The sequence below is a fragment of the Capra hircus genome, chromosome 10 (assembly GCF_001704415.2).
Source record: "Capra hircus breed San Clemente chromosome 10, ASM170441v1, whole genome shotgun sequence".
NCBI lineage: Eukaryota > Metazoa > Chordata > Mammalia > Artiodactyla > Bovidae > Capra > Capra hircus.
The window spans coordinates 215169-243104 of record NC_030817.1 but is presented as its reverse complement, the minus strand read 5'-3'; the positions used below and the strand labels follow the sequence as shown (position 1 = coordinate 243104).

The 27936-nt window shown below is 42.8% G+C and overlaps 1 protein-coding gene across 2 annotated transcripts in view; it reads right to left on the bottom strand.

Annotated features, from left to right (window-relative positions):
- SPG11 (spastic paraplegia 11 (autosomal recessive)) overlaps positions 1 to 22374 on the bottom strand; it is a 79858-nt gene extending 57484 nt beyond the window's left edge. For both annotated transcript variants that reach the window (XM_018053821.1, XM_018053822.1), the window contains exons 1-10: positions 22141 to 22374; positions 19377 to 19561; positions 18307 to 18531; positions 16452 to 16653; positions 12459 to 12596; positions 11820 to 12268; positions 10322 to 10467; positions 3691 to 3823; positions 1780 to 1935; positions 1202 to 1377 (exon numbers count right to left, since the gene is read on the bottom strand). In XM_018053821.1, the coding sequence (XP_017909310.1) occupies positions 1202 to 1377; positions 1780 to 1935; positions 3691 to 3823; positions 10322 to 10467; positions 11820 to 12268; positions 12459 to 12596; positions 16452 to 16653; positions 18307 to 18531; positions 19377 to 19561; positions 22141 to 22343 (2013 nt within the window). In that variant the 5' untranslated portion in view covers positions 22344 to 22374. The remainder of the gene's footprint in view (positions 1 to 1201; positions 1378 to 1779; positions 1936 to 3690; positions 3824 to 10321; positions 10468 to 11819; positions 12269 to 12458; positions 12597 to 16451; positions 16654 to 18306; positions 18532 to 19376; positions 19562 to 22140) is intronic.

Below are 27936 nucleotides of genomic sequence, written 5' to 3'. Positions count from 1 at the left end.
ATCATACAGATAATTTGGAAGATACATATATTTTAGAAAGGACACGCACATATTGGCATGCATGTTTCTGCAGGCAGATTCCACAACTTTCATCGAAGTGGACTGTAACCTCCCCCCAAATTAAAAATCAATGAGTAAAAAGAGCAGAGGGCCATAGATGAAACCTTGGAACACATTAAAAATGGGAAAAACAGGAAATGAAACCACTGAAGGAGACTGGAAGAGAGAACCCGAAGAGAGTGGAAGGAAAATCAAGTAATTTTTGGTTAGAGAATGATTGAGAGACAGCAAGCGCAGTCACACCAGGCGCTTCCCCGCCCTTCTTCCCTGAGAGGGGCAGCCCTGCGAGCCTGGCAGCATCTCAACCGCAGCGCTTTCAAGCCCCATCAGTGAGGACATCGGGGTTAGGCTACTCTGGCCTCGGTCTTTTCAATGCCAGCATCCTCCAAGAGATTAGAAGAATCCTTCCAGTCCCTAGTCAAAAAGAGGGCATCACAGTTGGTTGTCTAAACTTCTACTATAAAAAGAAAGCCAAGTTGATGAGTACAGAAAACCTAACTGGCAAAATATCTTAACTAGAATCTGAGATAGGAATTGAACTGAATATACTTCCAACTATATAATGTCATAGCTTTCTTAAGATCGAATCACCAGCAGCAATGTGATTCACTCCAAAGTCAGGCAGAATGGATGAGTCTGAAGCGCCGTGTCCCAGACACTGGAGGAGCGCCAGTTCACGGTGGGTTTGGGGTTGGGTGTTTCTCACTGGATCCAAATGGGCAGATCTGACATGGAGAAGCTGCCTATCTGTATTCTGAATTGAATGAATGAAACCTGTAAACATATATTTGAAGTTGTACTCAGAGATCCCAAAATCTATAAAAGGTAAAAGCCTTTCCAAAGACTCTGAATCGCAAATGTACAGATTCTAGGGATTTCCCTGGCGGTTCAGAGGTCAAGACTCTGAGCTTTTACTGTGGGGAGTGGTGAGGGGGCGGGACTGATCCTGGACTGGGGAACTAAGATCTTGCATGCTGCAAGTGTGGCCAAAAAAAAAAAAAAAAAGAGAAGGAAAATCAATACTATCACACGTTACAATATGGACAAACCACAAGTATACAGACTTTAAATTCCATTTCTATCGTTTTCTCAGATTCTCTGAATCTGAAAAATAAAAGAAGTGATCGTTACTCATATTTACCTCAACACTGAGCCTCTCCCATATGCTGCTCTCCTTTACTTTGGGGACATTTTCATCTACGTCATGCTCATCTATAGCATCTGTTAGCTTCCAGGGAAACTTTATCATGAAGGTTCGAAGTTCATCAATGTAGCTGGTCAAAATGTCCACTCCTTTCTGTAGATGTTCATCTAGCTCTATGGAAAACACCAATGTACCAATTTCAAACATAAAGAGAGTGTGTGTGTGTGTGAGCAGAGAGAGAGAAATAATTCACCATGAGCTATATAACCATAATGAAGTTTACACAATGGCAAAATTCAAACTCAGTGTTTTCAGATCAAACAAAAAAATCTGATCTTTTTTCCTATTTACAAGTATCCCCATGTTTTAATATAACCCCCTTCACCGTTTTCACAATGATTAGTTCTTCCTGCCCAAATTTCCAGGATTAGAACCCAGCTCACTCACTCAATCACACACTGAACTTAGCAAACGGCACTCCGCTGGCTTACGCCCTCTCGTGCAAGAGGATCACTTATATATCTGTCCTGACATGAGGGCAGGGTAATTGTCCCTTTATTTCCTGCTTTTCTTACCTTCAATGTGAATAAAAAGCTCCTTTATTTGTTTGTTAAGAAAAGACAGTGTAAGGTTAAGCAACTGTTCTGAAAAGTGTTTGCTTTGGGTTTCAGAATCATTTTCTCTAATTGCTGAGCAAAGTAAATCCAATGCTGGTGTCAGCTCTTCCACATCTGAGGAAAAACCAAAGAAAGTACTATGAAGACCACCAGGACACTCCCAATAAAACTAACCTATCCAAAAATTCTATGCTCCAATACCTTAAAACATAAGACAAAGACCAATGTCTTACTCTCAAAAAGCTCACAAAACTTTCATGAAGTCTTATTACCTGCAAACTTCAGGGACTCTACTTATCACTAGTCGTTATTTACTGGTATTACTAGTAACTAGGATTTTGCTGACCACCTACTCTATTTTAAATACTGTACTTGGTGTTTTATAAATGCTATCTCACTTATTCCATTTAATGATCAGAGAGGTAGGTGTTATATCCCTCTTTCCACCGATGAAGAAGCTGAGGTTTCTTCTTTTTTTTTTTTGAAACTGAGGTTTCAAGAGGATAAGTAACTTGTCCAAGCTAATCTGAGCATGAGTGGCACAGAACAAATGTGAATGTAAATCTGCTGATTCCAAAACCATTCTCTTAAACATACAGGTGAAGGCAAGGATGGAGGCCCCTGAATCTTCTGTTTGCCAGCTGGAAATAAAATGCTGCCTGCTCATTCCAGCATCGGCCCCACCTCTAGAACTGCGTCTGTGTGAGAATGATGGGAAGCATGGGTTTTACCAAAAGAGCAGGAAAAGCTAACCCTATGCTTCTTATTTCCCGATTCATCCCCACCTTTTAGGGCAGAGCAGCGCAGGCGTGAGTGGAGGGAGGAGTAATCACTGACCACCGAGCAGCAGAAGGGAGTGATGACCACACAGCTGCTCCTGCAGTCCCCTCAACACCACAAACCAGGCTTTTCTCTGTGAATTTAAGCAGACTTAAAAAAAAAAAGTGGAGCATAAAAACGTTAGCAGTTCAAGAGGGAGGAGGGCAAACTCTGCACTCAAAACAAGAGAATGTCAGTTCACACTGCAAGTGAGAACCAACATTACACTGACTGAAAGGGTAAGCTGCTCTTTTCTCCACTAAGAAGAGTATAAACTGGTAGCAATCAATCCCAGTAATTGTACATATGTGAAATTATACAAACACACAGCACTTATAGCACATTGCCAACAACAGCAAAAATTAGAATCAACCTAAATGTGTAACAGTTTGGTTGGGGAAACTATGGCACAGCCCAAATAATGAAATTCTGTGCCACCATAAATAGGTATACCTATTGTTATCAAGAAAGATGTCTGTAATACATTATCAAGTGAAAAAACAAAAAGCAAATTATAAAACTTTATGCACATGGGAAAATACATTTTTTTACCCTATCCCTCCAAAGAGAGGATTTGCAATGACTATCTGGCTGAAGAATAAAAGCAGAGCTCCTGTTTATTAAAAATGAAAGCCCAAGTCTTAAAAAGAAGAACTGGTAATGTAGCAAAAAAGGAAAGTCAGGACGAAAGCTAACCCAGCGGCACTGTCGCTGCACACCTCAGGCAGCTGCGAGAGTGGGGAATTTCACAAATGAATTTCATTTTCTTTTGAATAAAATGCTCTTAAATTTCAAGGAAATTTCAAGGATCATCTCTTCCTTGCATACTAAAAATACAAAGCACAGTACAGCGTATGAATAATTAATATTCAAAGTACAATGAGAGCATTTACAGATTCTTACAATTCTCTCAAGAGTCCAGAAAGTAGACAAAACATTATGACTGAGTCTTGGCTAGTAAAGAAGTCATCAGAAAACATAACAATAATTTGAAAGTGATTAAAAAGGAAAAATGATAAATACAAATGTAGAAGCCTTCATTCCACTTACGTTTTAAATATAAATGGGATGCAAAGTGATCAAACTGATCAGGTACAGAAGATTTTGAGGATGGAGTCAGAAGATTTTCCTTGCTCTTTAAAAAGAAATCTACTGTGTCCAGCTGACGATTTTCTATACCTGCCTGAAATGGGAGGAGATCAGGAAAAAATTACAATAGGAAAAAAAAATTGGGATACAAATTGTTTTTTAAAACTTTATAATTTAATGTGCTAACACCGAGATGCCAGGCTCTCTTTATCTTGCAGGAGTACCTGAGTTCTAGTGCAGATTCTGAGAACGACCATGTAATCTAGGGCAAGTCTCTTCAACTTTTTGAAGCAACAGTCTCTGCTTCAGCAGAAACAGGAGGTTAGGAAAGAAAGCACTTCTAGCTCTGTGCATGCTGAATGCTAAGCCGCTTCAGTTGTGTCCAACTCTTTGCAACCCAATGGGCTATAGCCTACCAGGAGAACCCATGGGATTCTCCAGAAAAGAATACTGGAGTAAATCGCCCGCCCCGCCTCCAGAGTATCTTCCCAACCATTTTGTAATTCTAAAACCATTCAAAGCTAGGTACCTGGGGATCACCCTCACAGTTAAGTTACAATCTATTTGAATTAAAATATTATAGCAGATTAATACAAAGTTAAACTGAAAAAGCAGACTTCTGTTTCTAACTAGGAATATGAGGAAACTGTTCTATAAAGAACACTTAAAAATCATAGATTTAAAATTATATATACAGTTGACCCTTGAACAACTCGGGGGTTAGGGATGCTGACCCTCCTACACAGTGGAAAACCCACGTCTAACTCTACAGCCATCTCCCTGAGTAAGAGGTTTCACACCCATGTATTCAACCTGCCTTGGACTGCGTAGTACTGTAGCACTCACTCCTGAAAAAAATCCTGGTATAGGTGGGCCTGTGCAGCTCAAATCCATGCTGCTCAAAGGTCAATGATGGTGTGTGTGCATGCGTGTGTGTTTGTATCTTTAAATGCTCAGTTGAACTGAAAATAGAGTGAGAAAAATCCTCAGAAGTGAAAACAAATTTCTGATGGCCTGAAGAAGGGGTTGAAAAACAGGACGAACCAACCAAATTCAATTCCTGCCTGTCTTCGTTTTATAGGAACACAGCCACATCCATCCACTTACATATTGTCAATGGCTACAATGGCACGTCTGCGTAGTTATAACAGAAACCTGCCTGGGGTCTCTGGCCCTGGAGAGAAGCTTGCCACGCCAAGGCTAAAGCACCTCACCGAAGAAGCACCTGGAGAGCCTGTTCAAACGCGGGCCACCGAGTCCAGTCCCCAGAGATTCTGATTTCCTAAGTCTGGGGTGGAGTCTGAAAATCTGCATCTCTAATAAATCTCCAGAAGATGTGATGCTGCTGGTCTGGGGACCACACTGAGAATCCAAGGGCTGAGTTCTGGGTGCGAGGCCAGGCAGGCTGGGTGGGAAGTACTGGTGAAAGTTATGTGCAGAGGAAAAGAAAAGAAGAAAGGGACTTCCCTGAGGGAGACAGGAAACAGCCCCTGACTTCGCACTACACAGTGGAAGGAAAAACTAGACTGTGTATGCTTAAGTGAGAATACAGCTGCAAACAGTTATGAAGCTTGCAACTTTCAAATAGCTCAGCAAAAGTAAGCAACATATAGTCAGAATAACCGCAGCAAACGTTTGTGCCAGTCGCTCAATGTCCCGCCTCTGGGTGACCCCATGGACTGCACAGCCTGGCAGGCCCCTCGGCCACAGGATTCTCCAGGCAAGGATACTAGAATGGACTGCCCATGGAAAAGAGGTAAATGGATTTTCATTTTATAACTTTTACAATTTTTCTATAAATTTGAAAAGTTTCAAAATAACACATTTAAAAATAATGACCAAATAGTAATTCCAGAAATAATAAATAAAAATTGAAACCAGATACTCAGCGGACATACTGAATACCAGATTAGTCCTACCTGAGAAGAGAAATAGTGAGCTGAATTACCCAAAGACTCAAAGAGATTAAGACGAACTGAGCAAAGTATGAAAATTCTAACTACTTCTGATCAAAGTGAAGAACCCTGTGACAAGTGGAAAATGCGCCTCCAGCTTTCACAGGAACAGTTATGAAAACTGCGTGTTCACTAGGCTATACCTGAGTCTCAGTAAACTCACTCATTTGTGTGCTGTGGGAGACTAAGGCCGAAACAGTGCTGTAGCACCACCTAATCAAACTGACCACATGGACACAGTGTGTGAGGGGAGACGCTCTGCAGTCACACTGCTTGGGTCCAAACCCTGCCACTACCAGTTACTGTCCAAGTACGTCTGAATTAGAGTTCCTAACCTCTATGTTCCCTCAACTGTAAAATGGAAAAAATAATAGTTTTTATCTATAGGTAAGAAAATGAGCTAGCACCTGATTATTAACATTAATATTTAGAAAAAATAACTATAGGAAATATCCCAACAGTAAACATGATTACTTTGGGATAACAGATTCATAAGAGACTAATTTTCTTTTTTTCCCATTCTTAAATTCTCTATAATAATTATTTTGTAGTACATAAAAGGTAAGTCTTTCAATAAATGGTACTGGTAACTGAAAATCTATATGCAAAAGAATGAGGTTGGGTCCTTTCCACTTACCACATATAAAAATTAATCAAAATGCGTCGAAGAATCAGATGCAAAAACTAACACAATAAAACTCATAACTTTATAAGAGTAAATTTCCATGACCTCACAGAACAGGCACTGGTTACTTAAGGTATGACACCGAAAGCACAACTGAAAAGCAAAACTCCCTAAAACAGGTAAACTGACGTCATCAAAATTAAAAAGTCATGTTTCAAAGGACACCATCAAAAACGCTGGAAGTAAAACCCACAGAATAGGGTAAAATATCTGTAGATCATACATCTCATAAGGGTCTAGTATCTAGAATATGTAAAGAACCCTTAGAAAAAACAATAAAGACAAATCACTCAATTACAGAATGAACAAAGGATTTAAGCAGACATTTCTCCAAAGAGATATATAGTACAAACGGCCAAGTAGCACATGAAAACATGTTCAACACATTAGTCGTTAGGGAGATGCAAGTGTAAACCACAGTGAGACACCGCTTCACGCTGACTTCACAGTCACTAGGATGGTTTTGATACAGCAAAACTGGACAGAGCACGTGGACCGGGAGCTCCTGGAGCTCCTTTATCTCGCTCTGGGGATGTTCAACAGTGCAGCCACTGTGGAAACCAGCTTGGTGGTTCTTCAAAAAGTTAAATAGCTTGCTAACTCTACTGCCAGGTGTATACCCAGGAGACACGAAAACACGGTGATAACAAACCCTGGTACACCGCGTCCACAGGAGAATTCTTCACAGCAAGCAAGGGAGAGCCAGCGGAGTGTCCACTGCTGCTGATGGACTGAAAATAGGCGCTAAACCCACAGAGCGCAAAGCTGCTCAGACAGAGAGTGAAGTCCCGACACACGCTACGTGGACGGACTCTGCACACATGCCAAGTGAGAGAAGCCGCCACAGAAGGCCACAGACAGAGCAGATCAGCGTGTGGATATGAGGGTGCGTGAAGAGTCGGGAGTGACTGCTATTGGGGTGAAAAAATTGAGACAGTGAAAACACTAGCAGAGAGGATGTTGTATAAGTCTGAACACACTAGAAACCACTCGTAAGTGAATGATACTCCCACCCACAGATGGGTGAGTGTTACGGTATGTGAATTATATCTCAATAAAGCTGCCACTAAAAGACGAGTCTGGTATGTAACTTTATTAAGTTCTAGTTCTCAACCTTTCCATGCAGTATAGTAGAAAGTGCCCCAAGTTTGATTCTGGCTCCTGCCTTATTAGTGCCGCTATGGACCACTCAATCGTATTGAGTCTTTCATCTGTAAAATGAAATGAATACAAACTACCCAACTGGTCACCTGCGGTTATTTTAGCACAATTCAGAGGATGCACAGAAAGAGTGTTTGTGAACTACATTGTTGCTGCTTACTCCCTAAAGTCGTGTCCGACTCTTGCAACTTCATGGACTGTAGCCCACCAGGCTCCTCTGTCCATAGGCTTTCTCAGACAAGAACACTGGAGTGGGGGAACTAAGCACTGGCGTATAAATTCAGGGATGCCACTGCAACGGTACGATAAGAGTGGCGGGGAAGACAGAGCAGGATGAGTGCTCACTCCTGCTTGAGCGTCCCATGGCTTGTTTCCACCTCATTTATTCTCATTAGCTTATTGTTGCCTCCATCTTTTGTAACTTTTTCTTTCTTTAGTTCAGTTCAATTCAGTCCATCAGTCATGTCCCACTCTTTGCGACCCCATGGACTGTAGCACACCAGGCCTTCCTGTCCATGACCAACTCCCGGAGTTCACTCAAACTCATGTCCATTGAGTCGGTGATGCCATCCAGCCATCTCATCCTCGGTCGTCCCCTTCTCCTCCCGCCTTCAATCTTTCCCAGCATCAGGGTCTTTTCAAATGAGTCAGTTCTTCGCATCAGGTGGCCAAAGTATTGGAGTTTCCGCTTCAGCTTCAGTCCTTCCAATGAATATTCAGGACTGATCTCCTTTAGGATGGACTGGTTGGATATTCTTGGAGTCCAAGGGACTCTCAAGAGTCTTCTCCAACACCACAGTTCAAAAGCATCAATTCTTTGGCTCCCAGCTTTCCTCACAGTCCAACTCTCACATCCATACATAACTATTGGAAAAACCATAGCCTTGACTAGACAGACCTTTGTTGGCAAAGTAATGTCTCTGCTTTTAAATATGCTATCTAGGTTGGTCATACCTTTCCCTCCAAGGAGCAAGCGTCTTTTAATTTCATGGTTGCAGTCACTGTCTGCGGTGATTTTGGAGCCCCCCAAAATAAAGTCTGACACTGTTTCCCATGAAGTGATGGGACCAGATGCCATGATCTTTGTTTTCTTAATGTTGAGCTTTAAGTCAGCTTTTTCACTCTCTTTCACTTTCATCAAGAGGCTCTTTAGTTCTTCTTCACTTTCTGCCATAAGGGTGGTGTCCTCTGCATATCTGAGGTGATTGATATTTCTCCCGGCAATCTTGATTCCAGCTTGTGCCTCTTCCAGCCCAGCGTTTCTCATGATGTCCTCTGCATAGAAGTTAAATAAGCAGGGTGACACTACTCCATTCTCTTGACATACTCCATTCTCTATATGGAACCAGTCTGTTGTTCCATGTCCAATTCTAACTGTTGCTTCCTGACCTGCATACAGGTTTCTCAAGAGGCAGGTGGCCTGGTATTCCCATCTCTTTCAGAATTGTCCACAGTTTATTGTGATCCACACAGTCAAAGGCTTTGGCATAGTCAATAAAGCAGAAATGGATGTTTTTCTGGAACTCTCTTGCTTTTTCGATGATCCAGTGGATGTTGGCAATTTGATCTCTGGTTCCCCTGCCTTTTCTAAAACTAGCTTGAACATCTCAAAGTTCACAGTTCACATATTGCCGAAGCCTGGCTTGGAAAATTTTGAGCATTACTTTACTAGCATGTGAGATGAGTGCAGTTGTGCAGTAGTTTGAGCATTCTTTGGCACTGCCTTTCTTTGGGACTGGAATGAAAACTGACCTTTTCCAGTCCTGTGGCCATTACTGAGTTTTCCAAATTTGCTGGCGTATAGACTGAAGCACTTTCACAGCATCATCTTTCAGAATTTGAAACCGCTCAACTGAAATTCCATTACCTCCACTAGCTTTGTTTGTAGAGATGCTTCCTAAGGCCCACTTGACTTCACATTCCAGGATGTCTGGCTCTAGGTGAGTGATCACACCATCTTGATTATCTAGGTAGTGAAGATTTTTTTGTACAGTTCTTCTGTGTATTCTTGTCACCTCTTCTTAATATCTTCTGCTTCTGTTAGGTCCATACCATTTCTGTCCTTTATCAAGCCCATGTTTGCATGAAATGTTCCTTTGGTATTTCTAATTTTCTTGAAGAGGTCTCTAGTCTTTCCCATTCTGTTGTTTTCCTCTTCTTCTTTGCACTGACCACTAAGGAAGGCTTTCTTATCTCTCCTTGCTTTTCTTTGGAACTCTGCATTCAGATGGGTGTATCTTTCCTTTTCTCCTTTGCTTTTCACTTCTCTTCTTTTCACAGCTGTTTGTAAGGCCTCCCCAGACAGCCATTTTGCTTTTTTTGCATTTCTTTTTTTTGAGGATGGTCTTGATCCCTGACTCCTATACAACATCATGAACCTCTGTCCACAGTTCATCAGGCACTCCATCTTCAAATCTATTCCCCTGAATCTATTTGTCACTTCCACTATATAATTGTAAGGGGTTTGATTTAGGTCTTACCTGAATGGTCTAATGGTTTTCCCTACTTTCTTCTATTTAAGTCTGAATTTGGCAATAAGGCATTCATGATCTGAGCCACAGTCAGATTTATTTCTTAAATAGTGTTCATTATGTTATCTTCAAAGCCAAAAAGGGTAAATTGCTAAGCAGAATCAGGGTAATGAAACAGACAAAACTGAGCAAATGGATGTGTAAAGGCTACATATCTTTTGTTGCTAGGTTGCATGTATCTCCCAACTCTTTGGCCACATAAGAGTAAACAACAGAAAATAATCGAACACCATCATACTACAGACACTCAATTCTGTTACCTCGAGCGCGTGTATGGGGATGGAACACCGCCCCCAACCATTGAGATGGCAAAGAGAGTCCACAGTGCTGGCACTTCCGTGGATCATCAGCCTATTTAAAAATTCCTCTTGAGTCAAACCAAACAAAATCAGAGAGAGTCCATTTTCTGCAAGACAAAAAGTCAGCTTTAATAAATTGTTAGGACTTAGGTTTTTGTGTTATGACAGGAATTAATTTCTAACTACTCAATACTTCAGCACTGTAATTACTAATGTTTACTGGGTACTGGTAACTAATGACCTCAATTAATAAATTCATCATAATTTTTCAAAGAATAATTTCAACTTTCAAAACAGTAAACACGAGACAAATTCTCATAAGAACAATGCATCCTACGAAACAGCACTAAACCACTCTACTTTGTACAATCCTGCACAATCAATACTGTCTTAATTGTATCCTGTATAATTGTATTTTGTATAATGTAAAAAATTGTATCTTGCACGATCAATACCTGGAACCTTTACCAAAATAAAGCAATTAATAGCATGCTCTGATACACAGAAATACATGATTACCAAAATTGAGATACTGAAGAAGAAACACACAGTTCAACCAGAACACTCAGTAGCTTTACAGGAAATTATGGGATAAATGCTGAATCAACATATATCTGACACACCATACCCAAATACCTATGGGAGCCAAGCAGGTAGGGAGAGAAGTACAAGAAAACGTAACCTAAAAAAAAAATTAAAAAACAAAAACAAAGCAAAATAAACAACCTGAAAGGAACTGGCCCATCTAAGGCCACTGAAATTTGGCTTCCATCCATAAACTGGAGGAGGGATGAAGGCCAGTGGGCCAAATCTTTTTTCAGTAACAACTAAAATGCCAGATTGTGTGAAATCCTCTAATTTTACATGCTTATAAATAAAATCTTTTTTTAAAGTCTGGATTTTCCTGGTGGCTCAAATGGTAAAACGTCTGCCTACAATGTGGAATATTCATGTTCGATTCTTGGGTTGGGAAGATCCTCTGGAAAAGGAAATGGCAACCCCACTCCAGTACTCTTGCTTGGAAAATCACGTGGACAGAGGAGCCTGGTAGGCTACAGTCCATGGGGTCACAAAGAGTCGGACACAACTGCACAACTAAACTTTCAAAAACTGTTTAAATTTTAGGTAGTACAGGCCAAACAAAATAAATCTGAGTTCAAACATGGTCCATGAGCACCCAGCTTGCAACCTCTGCCTACACAGACTGAAGTCCTGTGAAAGACTTGCTAGGTTAAAGACCAACCTTTCTTAAACTCTCTGACTTAGTATGCTAAGCATTTAGCTGAGCAGAATTAATCTTAACTAAAAATCAAACACAGGGACAACAGTACTAAGAGTAACACTGAATTTTCTCCATCAAAGCCTAGGCTTAAGAGGTGCGAGCAGGCACCACCACCACTCAGGAAGAGTGGTGGGGCAGCCCTCAGCACGGGCTCCAACCTGGGTAAGACGTCCTCACCTGTCAAGACGAGGCACAGCTGCTGGACTCCACCACTGTCTACAGGAATACACTTTTTGCCCAGCAAAAAACACTGCGTGCTCTGGGTCTCCAAGTCCCACAGGACAATGGTCCAGCCTGTGCCTTCCCCTGCCCAAGTGAACAGTGCAGTGAAGCCTGTCACAGACACGCAGGTGAGCTCAAGGGGCTCCTCCCGTTCCCTGAGGCGCATCCTTTTCCACACTTGTCCTGGGTCACTGGTCCTCGCAGGGCCTTTCTGTGGAAAATTACACGGGCTACACGTCACATCCTGTGGAGCAAAGGCCCAGTCTGACACACTGGTACTGCGGTCACCAGATTCAGGGGACTCCAGATGCGAAATATCCTGGAACCACGGAGCACAGCAGGACCCTCCCAGCTTGGAACTCTGTACCGTTTCATTCAATGACGACAGCTGGGCTTTCCAAGACCTGGGAGATAGGACAGAGCTCACATCGGTGACCGTGAAAGGCAGTGAGGGAGGCACTGAAGCAAGAAAGACGCACTTAGGGAGACACGAGTGTCTACTCTGCGAAGACGGAGTGAGAAGGCACGGTGTCAGCCTCACACACACACACAAATGAGAATAATAGAGCAAATCTGAAAAGGAGGTTTCTGTACCTATCAATTCGGAAGGAAAACTTGGTCAGTTTCATGTTGTAGTCAGAATTAACAGGATCATCTTCATCGACCCCCTCGGGACCTTCAATAGGGATGTCCTGTAGAGTTTTCTCACACAACAGATGTCCTGGGTATTGCCTAGGTTTCGAAAACAATAGTCATGGTAAAAAACGATGGTCAAACCCAAATCCATGTTATTGCCTCTCCTGTTAAACATGAAAAGGGGGTGGAGGCGTCGCAGGGCAGAGGCAGTACAGACGGCTGCCCTGGCCTGGGCGCCTCACCCCAGTGCTGGGGGTACACTGAGGGAGCCAGGCTGTGCATACGAAGCTGACAATGTAACATTGTGCGTCAATTACAGGAATTCAAAAATTTACCCTTAAGGGAAGTTTTATGAAGAGACAAGAGCATGTATTATCTACTACACTGTAGATGTGAAGCTAATAACTTTTACCTGAACTAATGTATTTGAATTTTTCAACAACCCTATGAGGTAAATATATGCCAGTTCTGTAGCTATAGAAACTAAGGCTCAGAGAAACAGTGCAGCTGGGTTTGAACCAGGTAAAGATGACATAACTACAGGTGTTTAATCACCCACCACCACGAAGTGAGATATGGGCTGAGACCAGGGAAATACATAAAAGCTAGGAAAGCAGTGTGAATGCAGGTGCAGATGCAGAATGTATGTAAGATGAGGCTGGAGAGCTTTGCAAGAGACAAATGAGGTCAGGCTTTATGGGCTACTAAGGATTCTTTGGAAGGAATGATGCTAAAGCTGAAACTTAGTACTTTGGCCACCTCATGCAAAGAGCTGACTCACTGGGAAAGACTCTGATGCTGGGAGGGATTGGGGGCAGGAGAAGGGGACGACCGAGGATGAGATGGCTGGATGGCATCACCGACTTGATGGACGTGAGTCTGAGTGAACTCCGGGAGCTGGTGATGGACAGGGAGGCCTGGCATGCTGCGATTCATGGGGTCACAAAGAGTCGGACACGACTGAGGAACTGACCCAAACTGAACCGAAGGACTGTTAGCTTTCATCTTGGCGAAGGAGGAAAGAAGCTGGACAAGGGCTTTAAGCGGAGAAGCCACATGAGCAGACTCAGAGGAGTGGCTCTGGGAGACTGGGGTGTGCACAACCCCCTGGGCACTCAGTTAGATTACTGACCATTCCAACAAGTTGAAGGTAACAGTGTGACTTGCATTTGCCAAGGAGATGATGTTAGAGAAAGCAGGCTGACAGTGACGAAATATGATCTGTGGAGAAAGCAGTTCCCCCGCAACAAAAGATATATATATACTCTGTCCCTACATGTTCATACCTGCCTGCACTCTGAAAAGATACGCATTTGAACAGCTTATTCTGGCTACTCCATAGAGAGTGAGTTTGAGGGGGGAAGAACAGATACAGTGAGACCAATTACAAGGCTGATAAGCTAGTTCAGGTAAGTGAGGACAAAGAAGTTAAGAAAAGTGGAAAAGATTCAAGAAGCCCTGAAGAGCTAGAATGACTAGGACCTGGTGATTAGATGGACATGGATCTAATACTTAAGAGGCTGGAGATCTAGAAAAGACAGGAAACAGAAAATGGTCCCTGAGGAGAAGGGAAGGAATGAGATTCAGAGCACACTCAGAGGGATGGGCCTGCATGGGAGCAGGAAACCCCTTCCCTGTAACAGGACAGAACATGGAGAAGACAAGTGCAAGAAAGTGAGACATTTCACGTGAGAAACTGAAGGAGACCCCGTGAGATGGGGTCTACTTCCTTTACGAAGTAGGAGGCAAAGTCATCCAAGATCAGTTGGGGGTAAAGAGATGAATAAAGGTTCGAGAAAAACGGATGTTTAAGACACTGCTGCAAAAAAAAAAGGGCTCATGGAAAAAATCACCGTAAAGTTGCCAGGCAACATGAGAGACCACGCAAGGCATGAGTTGTGAGCTTCAGTGGCATCGATTGTATCTGTGGTGTCCTCACAAGTGCTCAGTTGTGTGGATGCAGGGAATAAGACAGGATTAAAGAACGTGTTAGACCAAGTGCTATCACGCAGCAGCATCAAGAGTTTAGGGCGCATTCAAAACAGTGACTCCAATGCCAGGTCACAGACTCTACACTATAAAAAGGGGGATGTGAAGACAGAGGAGATGCAGCCGTCACTCGTGAGGTCAGCTTATGCAGATTCCAGTGAAGTCAGATGAGAGAAGTGGGGGTACCTGAGTAAGCAAGATGTAGTTCGGCAAGTTGTGGTCAGAGCGGGATGCGTGGAAAAGTGATTTCGGGGAGGAACAGTTTCACATACTGACAAAGCCCAGGGTATGACTGTGAGAATGGACAGCTAAGGTAAGCTGGAGGAAAAAGTTACTGACGGCAAATTGAACAAACAAATCACGTGGAGCTTACACGAGCTTACAAACTCTATAGGAAACACAAAAAATTAGAGAAGTAGTGAAAGACTATACGATTGAGTGTTAAACTGTAGTTCAAAGCAAAAAGTGCCAAAGTTCAAAGAGAAGAAAACTTATAAAATGAGCAGAAATTTACAAGTGGAAGGGATTTTAGTAAGGAATGACTTCATAAGAGAGGTGGATCTCAGAGCAGGAACAGGACCTGACAAAATCAAAAGGGGTGGCTGATACTCCATATGGTCGGAAAGAACTAGAGTTGGAGGCCCGGATGGAAAAAATACTTTTAGATTCCATAGTACACTTACAAAATACAGAGTCAAGTTCCTCGAGAAGTTATACTAATTAAAGAGCACTCACGTAGATAATTAACAAGTAGAGACAGATTGTTCATTTAGATGGACAAGACAGATCCCCAAGCTGGCTATAGGGAAGGGAGCAGAAGTTCTTTACCGGCTGATGTTACAGTGGCTGAGTTCAAAGGAATCTGCCCCAAGGAATGCGCCTGGTGACCCTCAGGGTTCTCTTGGGGTACTGCCAAAACATCCAGAGGAAAAGAACCCTGCACTCAAGGATCAGGGGAGGTAAGTGGGTTTCCTTCCTCTTCACCTGTTAAACTGTTTTCCAAAGAAACTGATAAGGAGGTAACTCTACATATACAAGATATATTTCAGTCGGTGAAAATGGCCAACTGATACACAAGCATACAACCTGAAAATGTGATAATCATCCTGGCTTAAAAATTCTAAAAAATATGTTAAAAAGCCATTAAAAACAAGTGAAAAAAAATCACAGTAGTAAGAAGTTCTGGCTGATATGTGAGGATGAAATTAACTCATCGAAGTACATTCCCAATGACTCAAGGGTATGTTTGTTTCATTCATATTAAGCTATGACCCAAAATCCTAATGGCTTGAAATGTCCCTTAATTCTGAAAGTCATAAACGCTGATTAGCCTACTTGCAAGTTGCAATAAATAGGTGCTGTGTACATGGGTATGCATAGTCAGATACAAACAGGTTCCTTTCCAACCTAAGACCAGAAGCAACTAGAATTTCTAAATCAAAAAGCTACACACAGAAGTACTCAATTTTCACTAATATATTCAGGAAGCTGCAGGTGTGGGCCCTCCACAGGGAACACCCTAGGAAACCCTAAGGTGGAAAAAGATGGACCCCACAGGCGGCCAGGACCACAAGCCACATAAGATGCAGCCCTAACAGGGTCAATCCCACTCTTCTACGCTGGCATTGGAAAGAAGTGAGGAGATTACGTACAATAGCTCAGAGTTTTTAAAATTGTGATTGGTTACTTTTTACATATGATGACATAAGCTGTCTATAATATGAATATAAATCAAAATGAAAACTTGGATATGCATCCAGAAGTAAAAAATAGCCAGTGGTCATCTGTGCATATTTTTATATAGTAACACGCTCACTATGTAGTACCTAGAATGTTATCAACTAGATAGAGGAAAAAAACTGGTTAAAAGAAAGGGGAAAAAAAGGCTAACAAGTACATTTCTTAACCTCTTTATGGCTCTAGTTATTTACCTCAAATTAGAGAAGGAAGTAATCTACATACCTGAAGTACAAAGTCAAGTTAACAGCAACTGCAGTGTTGGGGAAGCCCACCACCACGACAACATCCAGGTCCTGAGACACTTTCAGTGAAGTAAACGAAGAGCTCTTGGCTGGCTCCTGTTGCTGCTCATTACACACATCTTCCTGAGGAAGTGCTAAATCCACCTGAGCTACTTGTCTGCCACCCACAATATCAAAAATGTCTTTGAGCTAAGAGTTAAAGACAATGTCAGTCTTAAGTATGCCCAAACACTTAAAACACAGGACAGGACAGAGTTATAGACCTCATCGTTCCAACCTTGTAGCTATAATGACAGAAGGAGAATGGACATTAAAGAGCCCATTGTGCTGACCAGGCGACTATGTGAGTTTCCTCAACAACGCTCACTCAGCCTCCACTCTGTGCCAGCCGCCGAGACATCACGAACACTTTCCACTAGTGCTCTCCCACGGCACTGTTCAAGAGAAACAGCGCGAGGCGCGTTTGCCACGGTACATTTTCTAGCGGCCTTACTGAGAAAGTACAAAGAAACCAGTGACCCTGATTTTAATACATTATTTAACCCAGGATATCCAAAATATTATCCCTACATGTAATTAATATAAACATTGATACATTGTACGTATTTCTTCAAAATTGTTCAAATTGAGTTATTTTATACTTATAGCACATCTCAATTGGGACAAGTTTCATTGCAATTATTTGGTCTGTATTTAGACTGCAAAAATTTATATTTAAGAACTTGAACAGCCAAGTCGTTCCAAACATACTTTAAAGTTCTCCAATAAATGAATCTAGTATCAGACGTTCAAGTAATTAAATACAACTAAGAATTCAGTTTCTCAGTTACACTAGCCAGTTTCAAGTGTTCAACAGCCACATATGCCTACTGCCTACCATGTCAGACAGCGCAGTTCTGTAACCTGGCAACAAAAACGAAGTTAACCCCATATTCTGTAACATTTTTTATAATACAATAACCTGTATTTTTACAAAAGAAATGTTAATACAGACTGTGATATATAAAAAATACTACTATTTGGTCACTGCCACAGTGGGTCAGTGGTAAAGAATCAGCCTGCAACGCAGGAGACATGTGTTTGATTCCTGGGTTAGGAAGATCCCCTGGAGGAGGAAATGGCAACCCACTCCAGTATCCTTGCCTGGAGAATCCCATGGACAGAGGAGCCTGGCAGGCTACAGTCCACGGGGTCACAAAGAGTCGGACACGACTGAGCAAGCATGCACACAAATGACATGTGTAAAATAGGAAAGAAAATGAGATAAAAGCCCCCAAAACACTACTATAAGGGTTGTTCTTCAAATAATCTTCAATATAATTCTGCTGGTGACCTATGAATCTAAGGAAAAAACAAATCTGTGACAGTTTCCAAAAACAAACGTAAAAAAAGTTATGCAAACAATATGATTTCCTAATATGACAGAAGCATTAGGGGCAGTAAAAGAGATACGATTATACTCATACACAAAAATGTGTGTATTACATCATAAGCAGTCATCTAAATCCCTCCTGGAACAAGCACAAAACAGATATTTAATAAATAATATTTTAAATAAATGGGTAATACAGAATATACCCAATTTAAAAATATAGATAAGCTGGATGATTATGACTATGAAAAAATGTATATTTATAAACTGAAAAATATCTGAATGGAATATAGAGCAATGCAGTTGAGTATCTGAAGTTCATGAACAGCTTTTTCTCTGAAAGTTTTACTGAAAAATTAACCATTCCACCTATAGCCCAGTCCCTAAACCTATGAGCCTAAAATGGCTCATTTTCCTAGGTATTCTCCTCCCCCGACATCAACATCTTTACCAAAAAGGATACAGATCCAGCCTAAACTACTCAAAACAAAGAGAATTCCTCTGCAGAGCTGCGTGTCAATAATCCTGTCCACTGCCTGCGCAGGTAAGGGCAACGTGTAACAGCTGAGGACCCTAATTTCAGCATCTCTTTCAGGAAACGTAACATGTAGGACAACACATTTGTTGATGAACAATAATGATGTGCTGTTGTGAAACGACAGAATCCTCAAAGATAACAAGGAAATACCTATAAAACAAAAGGACACCACATCAAACTCACTGGTCACAATTTTACAGCTGGTAAATTTGGTGCTGCTACCATAACACAAACAGATGAAACAAGAAAGAATCAGCGTTTATCTTAGTCCAACTCTGGACAATTACTGATCACACTCAGCTGAGCGAGTGCTCACTGGAAGGTAGGTGAGGGAATGAACGAAGATGACCTACACTCTCTCTGCGCCTTCTGTTTCCGGCCAGAGTGTGATTTAAAAACCCACAGGATGATTCAAAAAGGTTCCTACCCACGAGACCCCTAAGAACCATCACAGACTCTTTTTTTAAAAGGAAGAAACATAAGCAGGGTGGCAAGAACGCTACTGCCTTAAAAATAAATGCCTGAGTGCTTTGATTTCTGCTCCCTGAAGCCCTCCGGATAGGATGTAGCAAACAGCTCTGTGACCAGCCTAGATCAGCAGATTAACCAAGAGAAATAGAATGCCAGCCACAAAAATAATTTAAAATTTTCCAGTAACAGCACTGAAAAAAGAAACAGGTAAAACTAATTTTATTATATTATTTACCTCATCTTCAATACATCAACATGTAACTAATACAAAAACTATTAATGAGCTATTTTACTTTTTTAGTACCAAGTTTTCAAATCTGGAATGTACTTGACATTTAAAGGACATATTAATTCATATTAACCACATTAACAGCTTAACAGCCTCATGTAGCTATTGCCTACTATACTAGACAGGGCAAATACCCCTCCCTGATTTTACCTCTATAAGAACTGTTCCTGAAATACATGCAATTACATAGTTATGCAGATTCAAACATGCTGAAAGACTACCTGCAAATACTTACTGATATTTTGATCTTCAACAAGCTTCTGCAATGTCTTCTCACTATAGCTATACAAAACGGTTGCATCACATCTTCCATCTTTCAAATTAAATTCATAGATGAGCAGTTCATAATTTTCAGTAAGAGCAACCAGTCTGGGCTTGTTGTTTGGTGTCCCACTGTGATGAGAATCCTCCCATACAAACCTAAGGAAAAAGTTTAGACTATTACTATATTCTACATCCACAATAATACTTACCCACAGCGGTGAGGGTGAAATGGCAGAAAGAGTAGAGAACTTCTTGGTTCACCTAATTACATTCATTCTAGATACAGCCTAAGGGGATGTAAACTGCTCTAGATTTCAGCCCCTTTTCCCTTTCTCCTTCCCCTTCCTCACTTCTTTCCCCTCAACATCCTTCAGGACAACACAAGAACATAGGAATGGGTGGTGACGAGGGGGCAAAGAGCAAGAAATGGTGACTGCTCTTCTTCCATTTCACCCTAAATGAGGACTGATGCTATGTGTAAAGAAACTGTCATGATCAAGGATAAGTTTCAATAACCAAATGTCTATTATTTATCAACGATGGTCTTCACAATAAACAACAAATATGTTCTGCTAACATAGACGCTTTCAATCACATTTTTAAAAAGTGATTATTGCATTTATAGACTTCGAAGACTTTAAAGAGGCATATCACAGAAGAGCTCTGTCCAACAGAACTCTCCATGAGACCGAAGTGTTCTAAGAATCTGCAAGGTCCAATACAGTAGCCAACTGCCACATGGCTACTCAGCACTGGAAACATGCTCAGTGAGTGCACCGAGAAACTAAATTTTCAATTTTAAGTCACATGTGGCTAATGGCTACCATATGGGACAGTGCAGTTACAAAATATATAATGCAGTACAAAGTCAACATACCAACATGGCTAACAAGGGTGGAAAGAGACTATTAATGCAAGCTTCAAATTAAATAGTTACATTTAAAAGAGCCCAGATTTCGAAAACAATGCAGATGAAGCTACCATGCTGATAGTTTCTTTTTTTATAAAAAGTTTTTCCAAAGTAGTAAGTTTTACATCTAAAAACAGTGAACTTGGTGCTATGTCAGAGAAAATATACTGACATTTTGTACTTTTGTCTTTATACCTAGAATGTTTCATAAACAGCCAATACATGACTGTTTACACTGAAATCTGAAAATGTCAAATTAAAATATATTTAAAAGCAAAATACTGTGAAACAAGTAACATCATTAGCACATGGGACCATACTGCCACGTGCAAAGACAGACTTTTCAGTGAACAGATCACAGAATGCACAATGATTCAACAATATATGCAAAAAAACGTGTGTATCGGTGGTCTACCAACATGCGATATTGGCAGAAAAAAGAAAGTCGCTCAGTCCTATCCGACTCTCTGGCATCGCAGGCGGCTTCTTTACAAAGTGAGCTATCAGGGAAGTGCCATTGGTAGAAAAGCAGGAAGCAAATTCTGAACCCTATAAATTTGTCCTTATTTTTACCCGATGAATTATTCGCATTAAAATTAAATTCAGTTAGAAAAAAAGCTAAAACGTTGTCCTCCATGCTCTGCCTCCCACTAGTTTCACGCAACAGCTTCCATAAGCCCCCCAGTTGCTTCAGGTCAGTTCTCCTTATCTTCTGTTGGGATCTCTGACTCATTCCTCTCTTTACAGGACTGTGTTCACCGATACTTAACAATGTGGAATCAACTAACTTGAGGAGGAGAGAGAATCCTTTTCCTAGAAGCTGCTGCTGCTGCTGCTAAGTCGCTTCAGTCGTGTCCGACTCTGTGCAACCTCACAGACGGCAGCCCACCAGGCTCCACCGTCCCTGGGATTCTCCAGGCAAGAACACTGAAGTGGGTTGCCATTCCCTTCTCCAATGCAAGAAAGTGAAAAGTGAAAGTGGAGTCGCTCAGTCGTGTCTGACCCTCAGCGACCCCATGGACTGCAGCCTTCCAGGCTCCTCCATCCATGGGATTTTCCAGGCAAGAGTACTGGAGTGGGGTGCCATTGCCTTCTCCTCCTAGAAGCTAGAGACCAGGAATAAAGATACCAAACGAACCTCTACTGTGAGGCACTGCTGTAAGACCTGGAGATTCCGACTCTGCGGCTACTGAAGTCGTAAGGAAACATTTCTAAAACGTTTTATTAAAGAGTCCAAAGCCTCGGATGGCACTCTCAAACTTAACGATATAAAATGTAAGAGTTACAGATGATTGAAATTGTTTCTTTTCTGTCTAACCGACCAAAAAGCCTCACGTGTATTAAGAACTGTCTTACTACACCTTTTAGGCACTACTCCTAGGTAACGTGCAGCGCGCATAAAAAGCATTTCTTAGGAAAATACATTAATGAGTAGAAAATGCAGGCTCTATCCTTCAAAGGGGAGCGGGGGGAGGAAGCCCCAAAGTGAAGGAAACAGCTATCCGTATCGCGCATTAGAATAACAGGACAATGGAAATGAGATGATGCCCCCCGGCTGGCGTCTTCAACAGATTTAACTGAAGAAATGGGCGTGGGGGTACAGCACGGTGACGAGAAATCAAACTATGTCGAACGAATAAAAAGCTCAGCGCCCAAACAGGGACTCCTACAGCTCCCCGCGTGCGGTCTCGGCCCAGCGGGAACCGAAGAGGGGAACTCGACCACCATGCGGCTCTGAGGGGCGCCCCGCCGTCACTCCGCTCCCGCCGCCCCCAGGCCAGCAGAGGCGCGCTCCCTCACCGCCCGGCCCGGCCGCAGCTCTTACTGCCGAAAACAGCCTTCCAGCAGGCAGTCGCCCCCGCCTCGGCCGCCCGGCGCCAAGGGGAGCACGTGAAGGCTGCCTGAAGCCGTCAGACTGCCCAGGGCCGCCTGCTCTCTGTGCAGCTGCGCCCGGGACCCCAGCCGCCCTGTGGCCTCGGCGGAGACCGGCACTAACAAAACGGGTAGCACCCGCTCCTCCGCAGCCATCCTAGCCCGCCGCCCCTTCCGGCCCGCGTGCCGCGGCCTGCGCCTGCGCACTGCGCCCAGCCCACTCTCCGCCTCTTGATCCCCGCCGCGTCGTGCGCCTGCGCGGTGCGTCTGACCCGCTCCACCTCGTGACCCCGCCTCCCGTCGCGTCGTGCGCCTGCGCGGTGCGCCGACCCGCTCCCCGTCTTGTGACCCCCGGCGCCGCCCACGCCGGCGATACCAAGTCTTCGTTTCAGGGCGAGAAAGCTAGGGGTTTTAGTTAGCGGCCGAAGAGGGACCTGGCAGCTGTTTCCAATGTCCCGTCACCCTCTGCTCTCTCACCCTTGCTGCCAGCCCCTGCCTCTCTATCCACCTCTTCAGCTCAGTTCAGCCGCTCAGTCGTGTCCGGCTCTGCGACCGCATGAACTGCAGCACAAAAGGCCTCGCTGTCCATCTCCAGCTCCCGGAATTTACCCAAAATCGTGTCCATCGAATCGGTGATGCCATCCAACCATCTCATCCTCTGTCGTCCCCTTCTCCTGCCCTCAATCTTTCCCAGCATCAGGGTCTTTTCAGATGAGTCAGCTCTTTGCATCAGGTGGCCAAAGTATTGGAGTTTCTGCTTCAGCTTCAGTCCTTCCAATGAATATTCAGGACTGATCTCCTTTAGGCTGGACTGGTTGGATCTCCTTGCAGTCCAAGGGACTCTCAAGATTGTCTTCTCCATCTCCACAGTTCAAAAGCATCAATTCTTCGTTGCTCAGCTTTCTTTATAGTCCAACTTTCACATCCATACATGACTGCTGGGAAAAACATAGCTTTGACTAGTTGGACCTTTCTCAGCAAGGTAATGTCTATGCTTTATAATATGCTGTCTAGGTTAGTCATAACTTTTCTTCCAAGAAGCAGGAGTGTTTTAATTTTATGGCTGCACTCACCATCTGCAGTAATTTTGGAGCCTCCCAAAATAAAGTCTGTCACTGTTTCCACCATTTCCCCATCTGTTTGCCATGAAGTGATGGGGCCAAGAGCCATCTTAGTTTTCTGAAAGTTGAGTTTCAAGCCAACTTTTTCACTCTCCTCTTTCACTTTCATCAAGAGGCTCTTTAGTTCTTCACTTTCTGCCATAAGGGTGGTGTCATCTGCATGTCTGAGGTTATTGAGATTTCTCCGAGCAATCTTGATTCCAGCTTGTGCTTCATCCAGCCTAGCTTTTCTTATGATGTACTCTACATATAAGTTAAATAAGCAGGGTGACAATATACATCCTTGATGTACTCCTTTCCTGATTTGGAACCAGTCTGTTGTTCCATGTCCAGTTCTAGCTTGCTTCCTGACCTCCATACAAGTTTCTCAAGAGGCAGGTCAGGTGGTCTGGTATTCCCCTCTCTTTCAGAATTTTCCACAGTTTATTTTGATGCACACAGTCAAAGGCTTTGGCATAGTCGATAAAGCAGAAATAGATGTTTTTCTGGAGCTCTCTTGCTTTTTCTGTGATCCAACGGATGTTGGCGATTTGATCTCTGGTTCGTCTGCCTTTTCTAAAACCAGCTTGAACATCTGGATGTTTACGGGTCACGTACTGTTGAAGCCTGGCTTGGAGAATTTTGAGCATTCCTTTACTAGCGTGTGAGATGAGTGCAATTGTGCGGTAGTTTGAGCATTCTTTGGCATTGCCTTTCTTTGGGATTGAAATGAAAACTGACCTTTTCCAGTCCTGTGGCCACTGCTGAGTTTTCCAAATTTGCCGGCATATTGAGTGCAGTGCTTTCACAACATTATCTTTTAGGATTTGAAGCAGCTCAACTGGAATTCCATCACCTCCACTAGCTTTGTTTGTAGAGATGCTTCCTAAGGCTCACTTGCCTTCAAATTCTAGGATGTCTGGCTCTAGGTTGGTGATCACGCCATGGGTGATGGGTCATGAAGATCTGTTTTTGTATAGTTCTTCTGTGTATTCTTGCCACCTCTTCTTAATATCTTCTGCTTCTGTTAGGTCCATGCCATTTTTGTCCTTTATTGTGCCCATCCTTGCATGAAATGTTCCTTTGGTATTTCTGATTTTCTTAAAGAGATCTCTAGACTTTCCCATTTATTGTTTTCCTCTTTTTCTTTGCATTGCTCTCTGAGGAAGGCTTTCTTAGCTCTCCTTGCTCTTCTTTGGAATGCTGCATTCAAATGGGTGTATCTTTCCTTTTCTCCTTTGCCTTTCACTTCTTTTCACAGCTATTTGTAAGGCCTCCTCAGACAACCATTTTGCCTTTTTGCATTTCTTTTCTTTGGGGATGGTCTTGATCGCTGCCTCCTGTACAATGTCATGAACCTCCCTCTGTAGTTCATCAGACACTCTATCAGATCTAATCCCTTGAATCTATTTGTCACTTCCACTGTATAATCATAAGGGATTTGATTTAGGTTATACCTGAATGGTCTAGTGGTTTTCCCTACTTTCTTCAATTTCAGTCTGAATTTGGCAATAAGGAGCCCATGATCTGGGCCACAGTCAGCTCTCAGTCTTGTTTTTGCTAACTGTATAGAGCTTCTCCATTTTTGGCTGCAAAGAATATAATCAGTCTGATTTTGGTGTTGACCATCTGGTGATGTCCATGTGTAGAGTCTTCTCTTGTGTTTTTGGAAGAGGGTGTTTGCTGTGACCAGTGAATTATCTTGGCAAAACTCTATTAGCCTTTGCCCTACTTCCTTCTGTACTCCAAGGCCAAATTTGCCTGTTACTCCAGGTATTTCTTGACTCCCTACTTTTGCATTCCAGTCCCCTATAATGAAAATGCCATCTTTTTTGGGTGTTGGTTCTATAAGGTTTTGTGTGTCTTCATAGAGCCATTCAACTTCAGCTTCTTCAGCGTTACTGGTCAGGGCATAGACTTGGATTACTGTGACAGTGAATGGTTTGCCTCTGAAACAAACATTCTGTCATTTTTGAGATTGCATCCAAATACTGCATTTCGGACTCGTTTGTTGACTATGATGGCTACTCCATTTCTTCTAAGTGATTCCTGCCCATAGTAGTAGATACAATGGTCATTTGATTTAAATTCACCCATTCCAGTCCATTTTAGTTTGCTGATTCCTAGAATGTCGAGGTTCACTCTTGCCATCTCCTGTTTGACCACTTCCAATTTGTCTTGATTCATGGACCTAACATTCCATGTTCCAATGCAATATTTCTCTTTACAGCATTGGACTTTACTTCCATCTCTAGTTACATCCACAACTGGGTGTTGTTTTTCTTTGGCTCCATCTCATTTTTTTCTGGAGTTATTTCTCCACTGATCTCCAGTAGCATGTTGGGCACCTACCAACCTGGGGAATTCATCTTTAAGTGTCCTATCTTTTTGCCTTTTCATACTGTTTGTGGGGTTCTCAAGGCAGGAATACTGAAGTGGTTTGCCATTCCCTTCTCCACTGCTTATTGGGCTGCCGCTTCTGCTTACAGGCCCTGGGTGGGGCAGTGTGACTGGACCAATCCATCGTAGTAGAGCTGAGTTGATGCTGATGTCAAATAATACCATCATATTAACAACAGGCTGGGGAGAGGGTGGAAGTGGCAGAGCTCCTGTTTCCTACTTCTCTTTCCTTTAAGAACTATGTGACGGAAGATCACGGCAGCGGGGGCAAGAAGAGGTGGGGAGTAGGCATCTTGGAAAAGTCTCCTTAAGGGTACCAGTGCCTTTCTTAACACCTCCTCCACAGTCTGTGGGGTCACACAACTATCGAAGGCCGACTCCTGTTTGTGCTTTGATTCCCATCCTCATCCTGTTGTAGGAATTTGTAAACTCTCTCCACCGTGCCTACCCTTCCCCCACACCTTTATAGGAGTGCTTTCGTGATAACGTGTGCTTTCATTATTTTATATATATATATATCACTTTAAAAATAGTCTTTTAACCTACACTGAGTTCTACCTACTGTCAAAATTTCTCTGCTTCCCTTTCAGAAGATTCCAAAATGACTCTTTCTGTAGTCAGCCCCTCTCTCCTTCCCTCAACCTTTCTATTCAGGCCAACATCTCCACCTCAACTGTCCCTTAAGGTCAACGAGCAGAAAAGCCAAAACCAACCATTACTTCTCTCTCTCTTCATTCCACACTCCCCCCTTGAAATACTTTCTTATCCAGCTTTGGTATCCCCCTGGTTTTCTCCCTGTCCTTTCCCACAGATAACACCTTCTCAGTCCCCTAGGCTGGCTTTTCTTCCTATACCATCTTTCCCCTTCTCCTAACTTGTAATACCTCTGTGTGATGATAGCTCCCACTTTGGTGTCTTTATCCCTGACCTTTTCCTTCAACTCCGGACTGCTCTTTACCTACTTGATACATCTACTTGGATTTCTAACAGGACTCATTGAATGTCTGAAATATGGATGATTGCTCCCCACATGCGCTTTCCTGCTTTCCCCACATTATTCTAGGGCACCCCCATCCACTCCGCCAGAGAGGTATCCTGGATTCTTCACCGCTGCCCTTATGCGGCCCATCAGCAATGTCTGTCAACTCTTATTTCCAAAACCTTTCAAACCTCTTCTCTTTCTGTCCCCACAGCTCTTTAATTCTTGCTCCAACTTTGAAGGGGGGGGGGGAACAAAACTTCTGAACCTTTTTTCCCTCTGCTTTCTATCCTGCTCCCCTAGCAATCAGCAGTCAAGAATAATCGTCTCAAAACAAAAGTGACAAAATCAAAGTCACTTCCCTGTTCAAAATTCTGACTTCCTAGCACAGTGGAAAATCCAGATTTTTTAAAAAAGGGTTACAGATGTATACCCTGCCTACTGCTCTCATACCTCTTCGCCCCCACCCCTTATCTGTACACTTCAGCCACATTTTCCTTCTCTCTTTTCTGCAAGGTAAAGGTGAAGGTGAAGTCGCTCAGTCGTGTCCAACTCTTTGGGACCCCGTGGACTGTAACCTACTAGGCTTCTCCGTCCATGGGATTCTCCAGGCAAGAATGCTGGAGTAGATTGCCATTTCCTTCTCCAGGGGATCTTCCCCACCCAGGGATTGAACCCGGGTCTCCTGCATTGAAGGTGGACACTTTAACCTCTGAGCCACCAGGGAAGCCAACCAAATTCCTCACTTTAGTGGCTTTGTGCTCACTATTGCCTCTGTCTGGAATACTCCTCTTTGATTCCAGCCTAACCCCCGCCTCTGATTGACAGTTTCCATTTCACTCCAGTCACTCAGCCTCCAGTTGCGTCTCCCCCATAGCGTTTATTACTGCTTGGCACCTTCTGTCAGCCCCTGTCCAGCCAGAATGTGAGCTTCAGAAGAGCAAGGACTTTTCTTTGGTCATTGCTGTTTCTCAACCACCTAAAATGATGCCTGGTTCAAAAAAGGGGCTCTAGTGTTTGTTGATGAGCAAATGACCGTTTGTCAAAGTAGACCAAACATTCCACATCTCAAGGGAGATATTTATATCCAACCCTCTTAGCTCAGCTAGGGCTACTTATAAAAAAATGGCAACACTAGAACAGTTTTCAAAGTCAATCTATTGTTCAGCACAACAAGGACTTGTCCCTTACATTAAGGACACTTGTGAAGCTTCACACAAAAGAAAGTGACTTTGATTATACCTCTTGACTTACAAACAAGCTGCAGCTC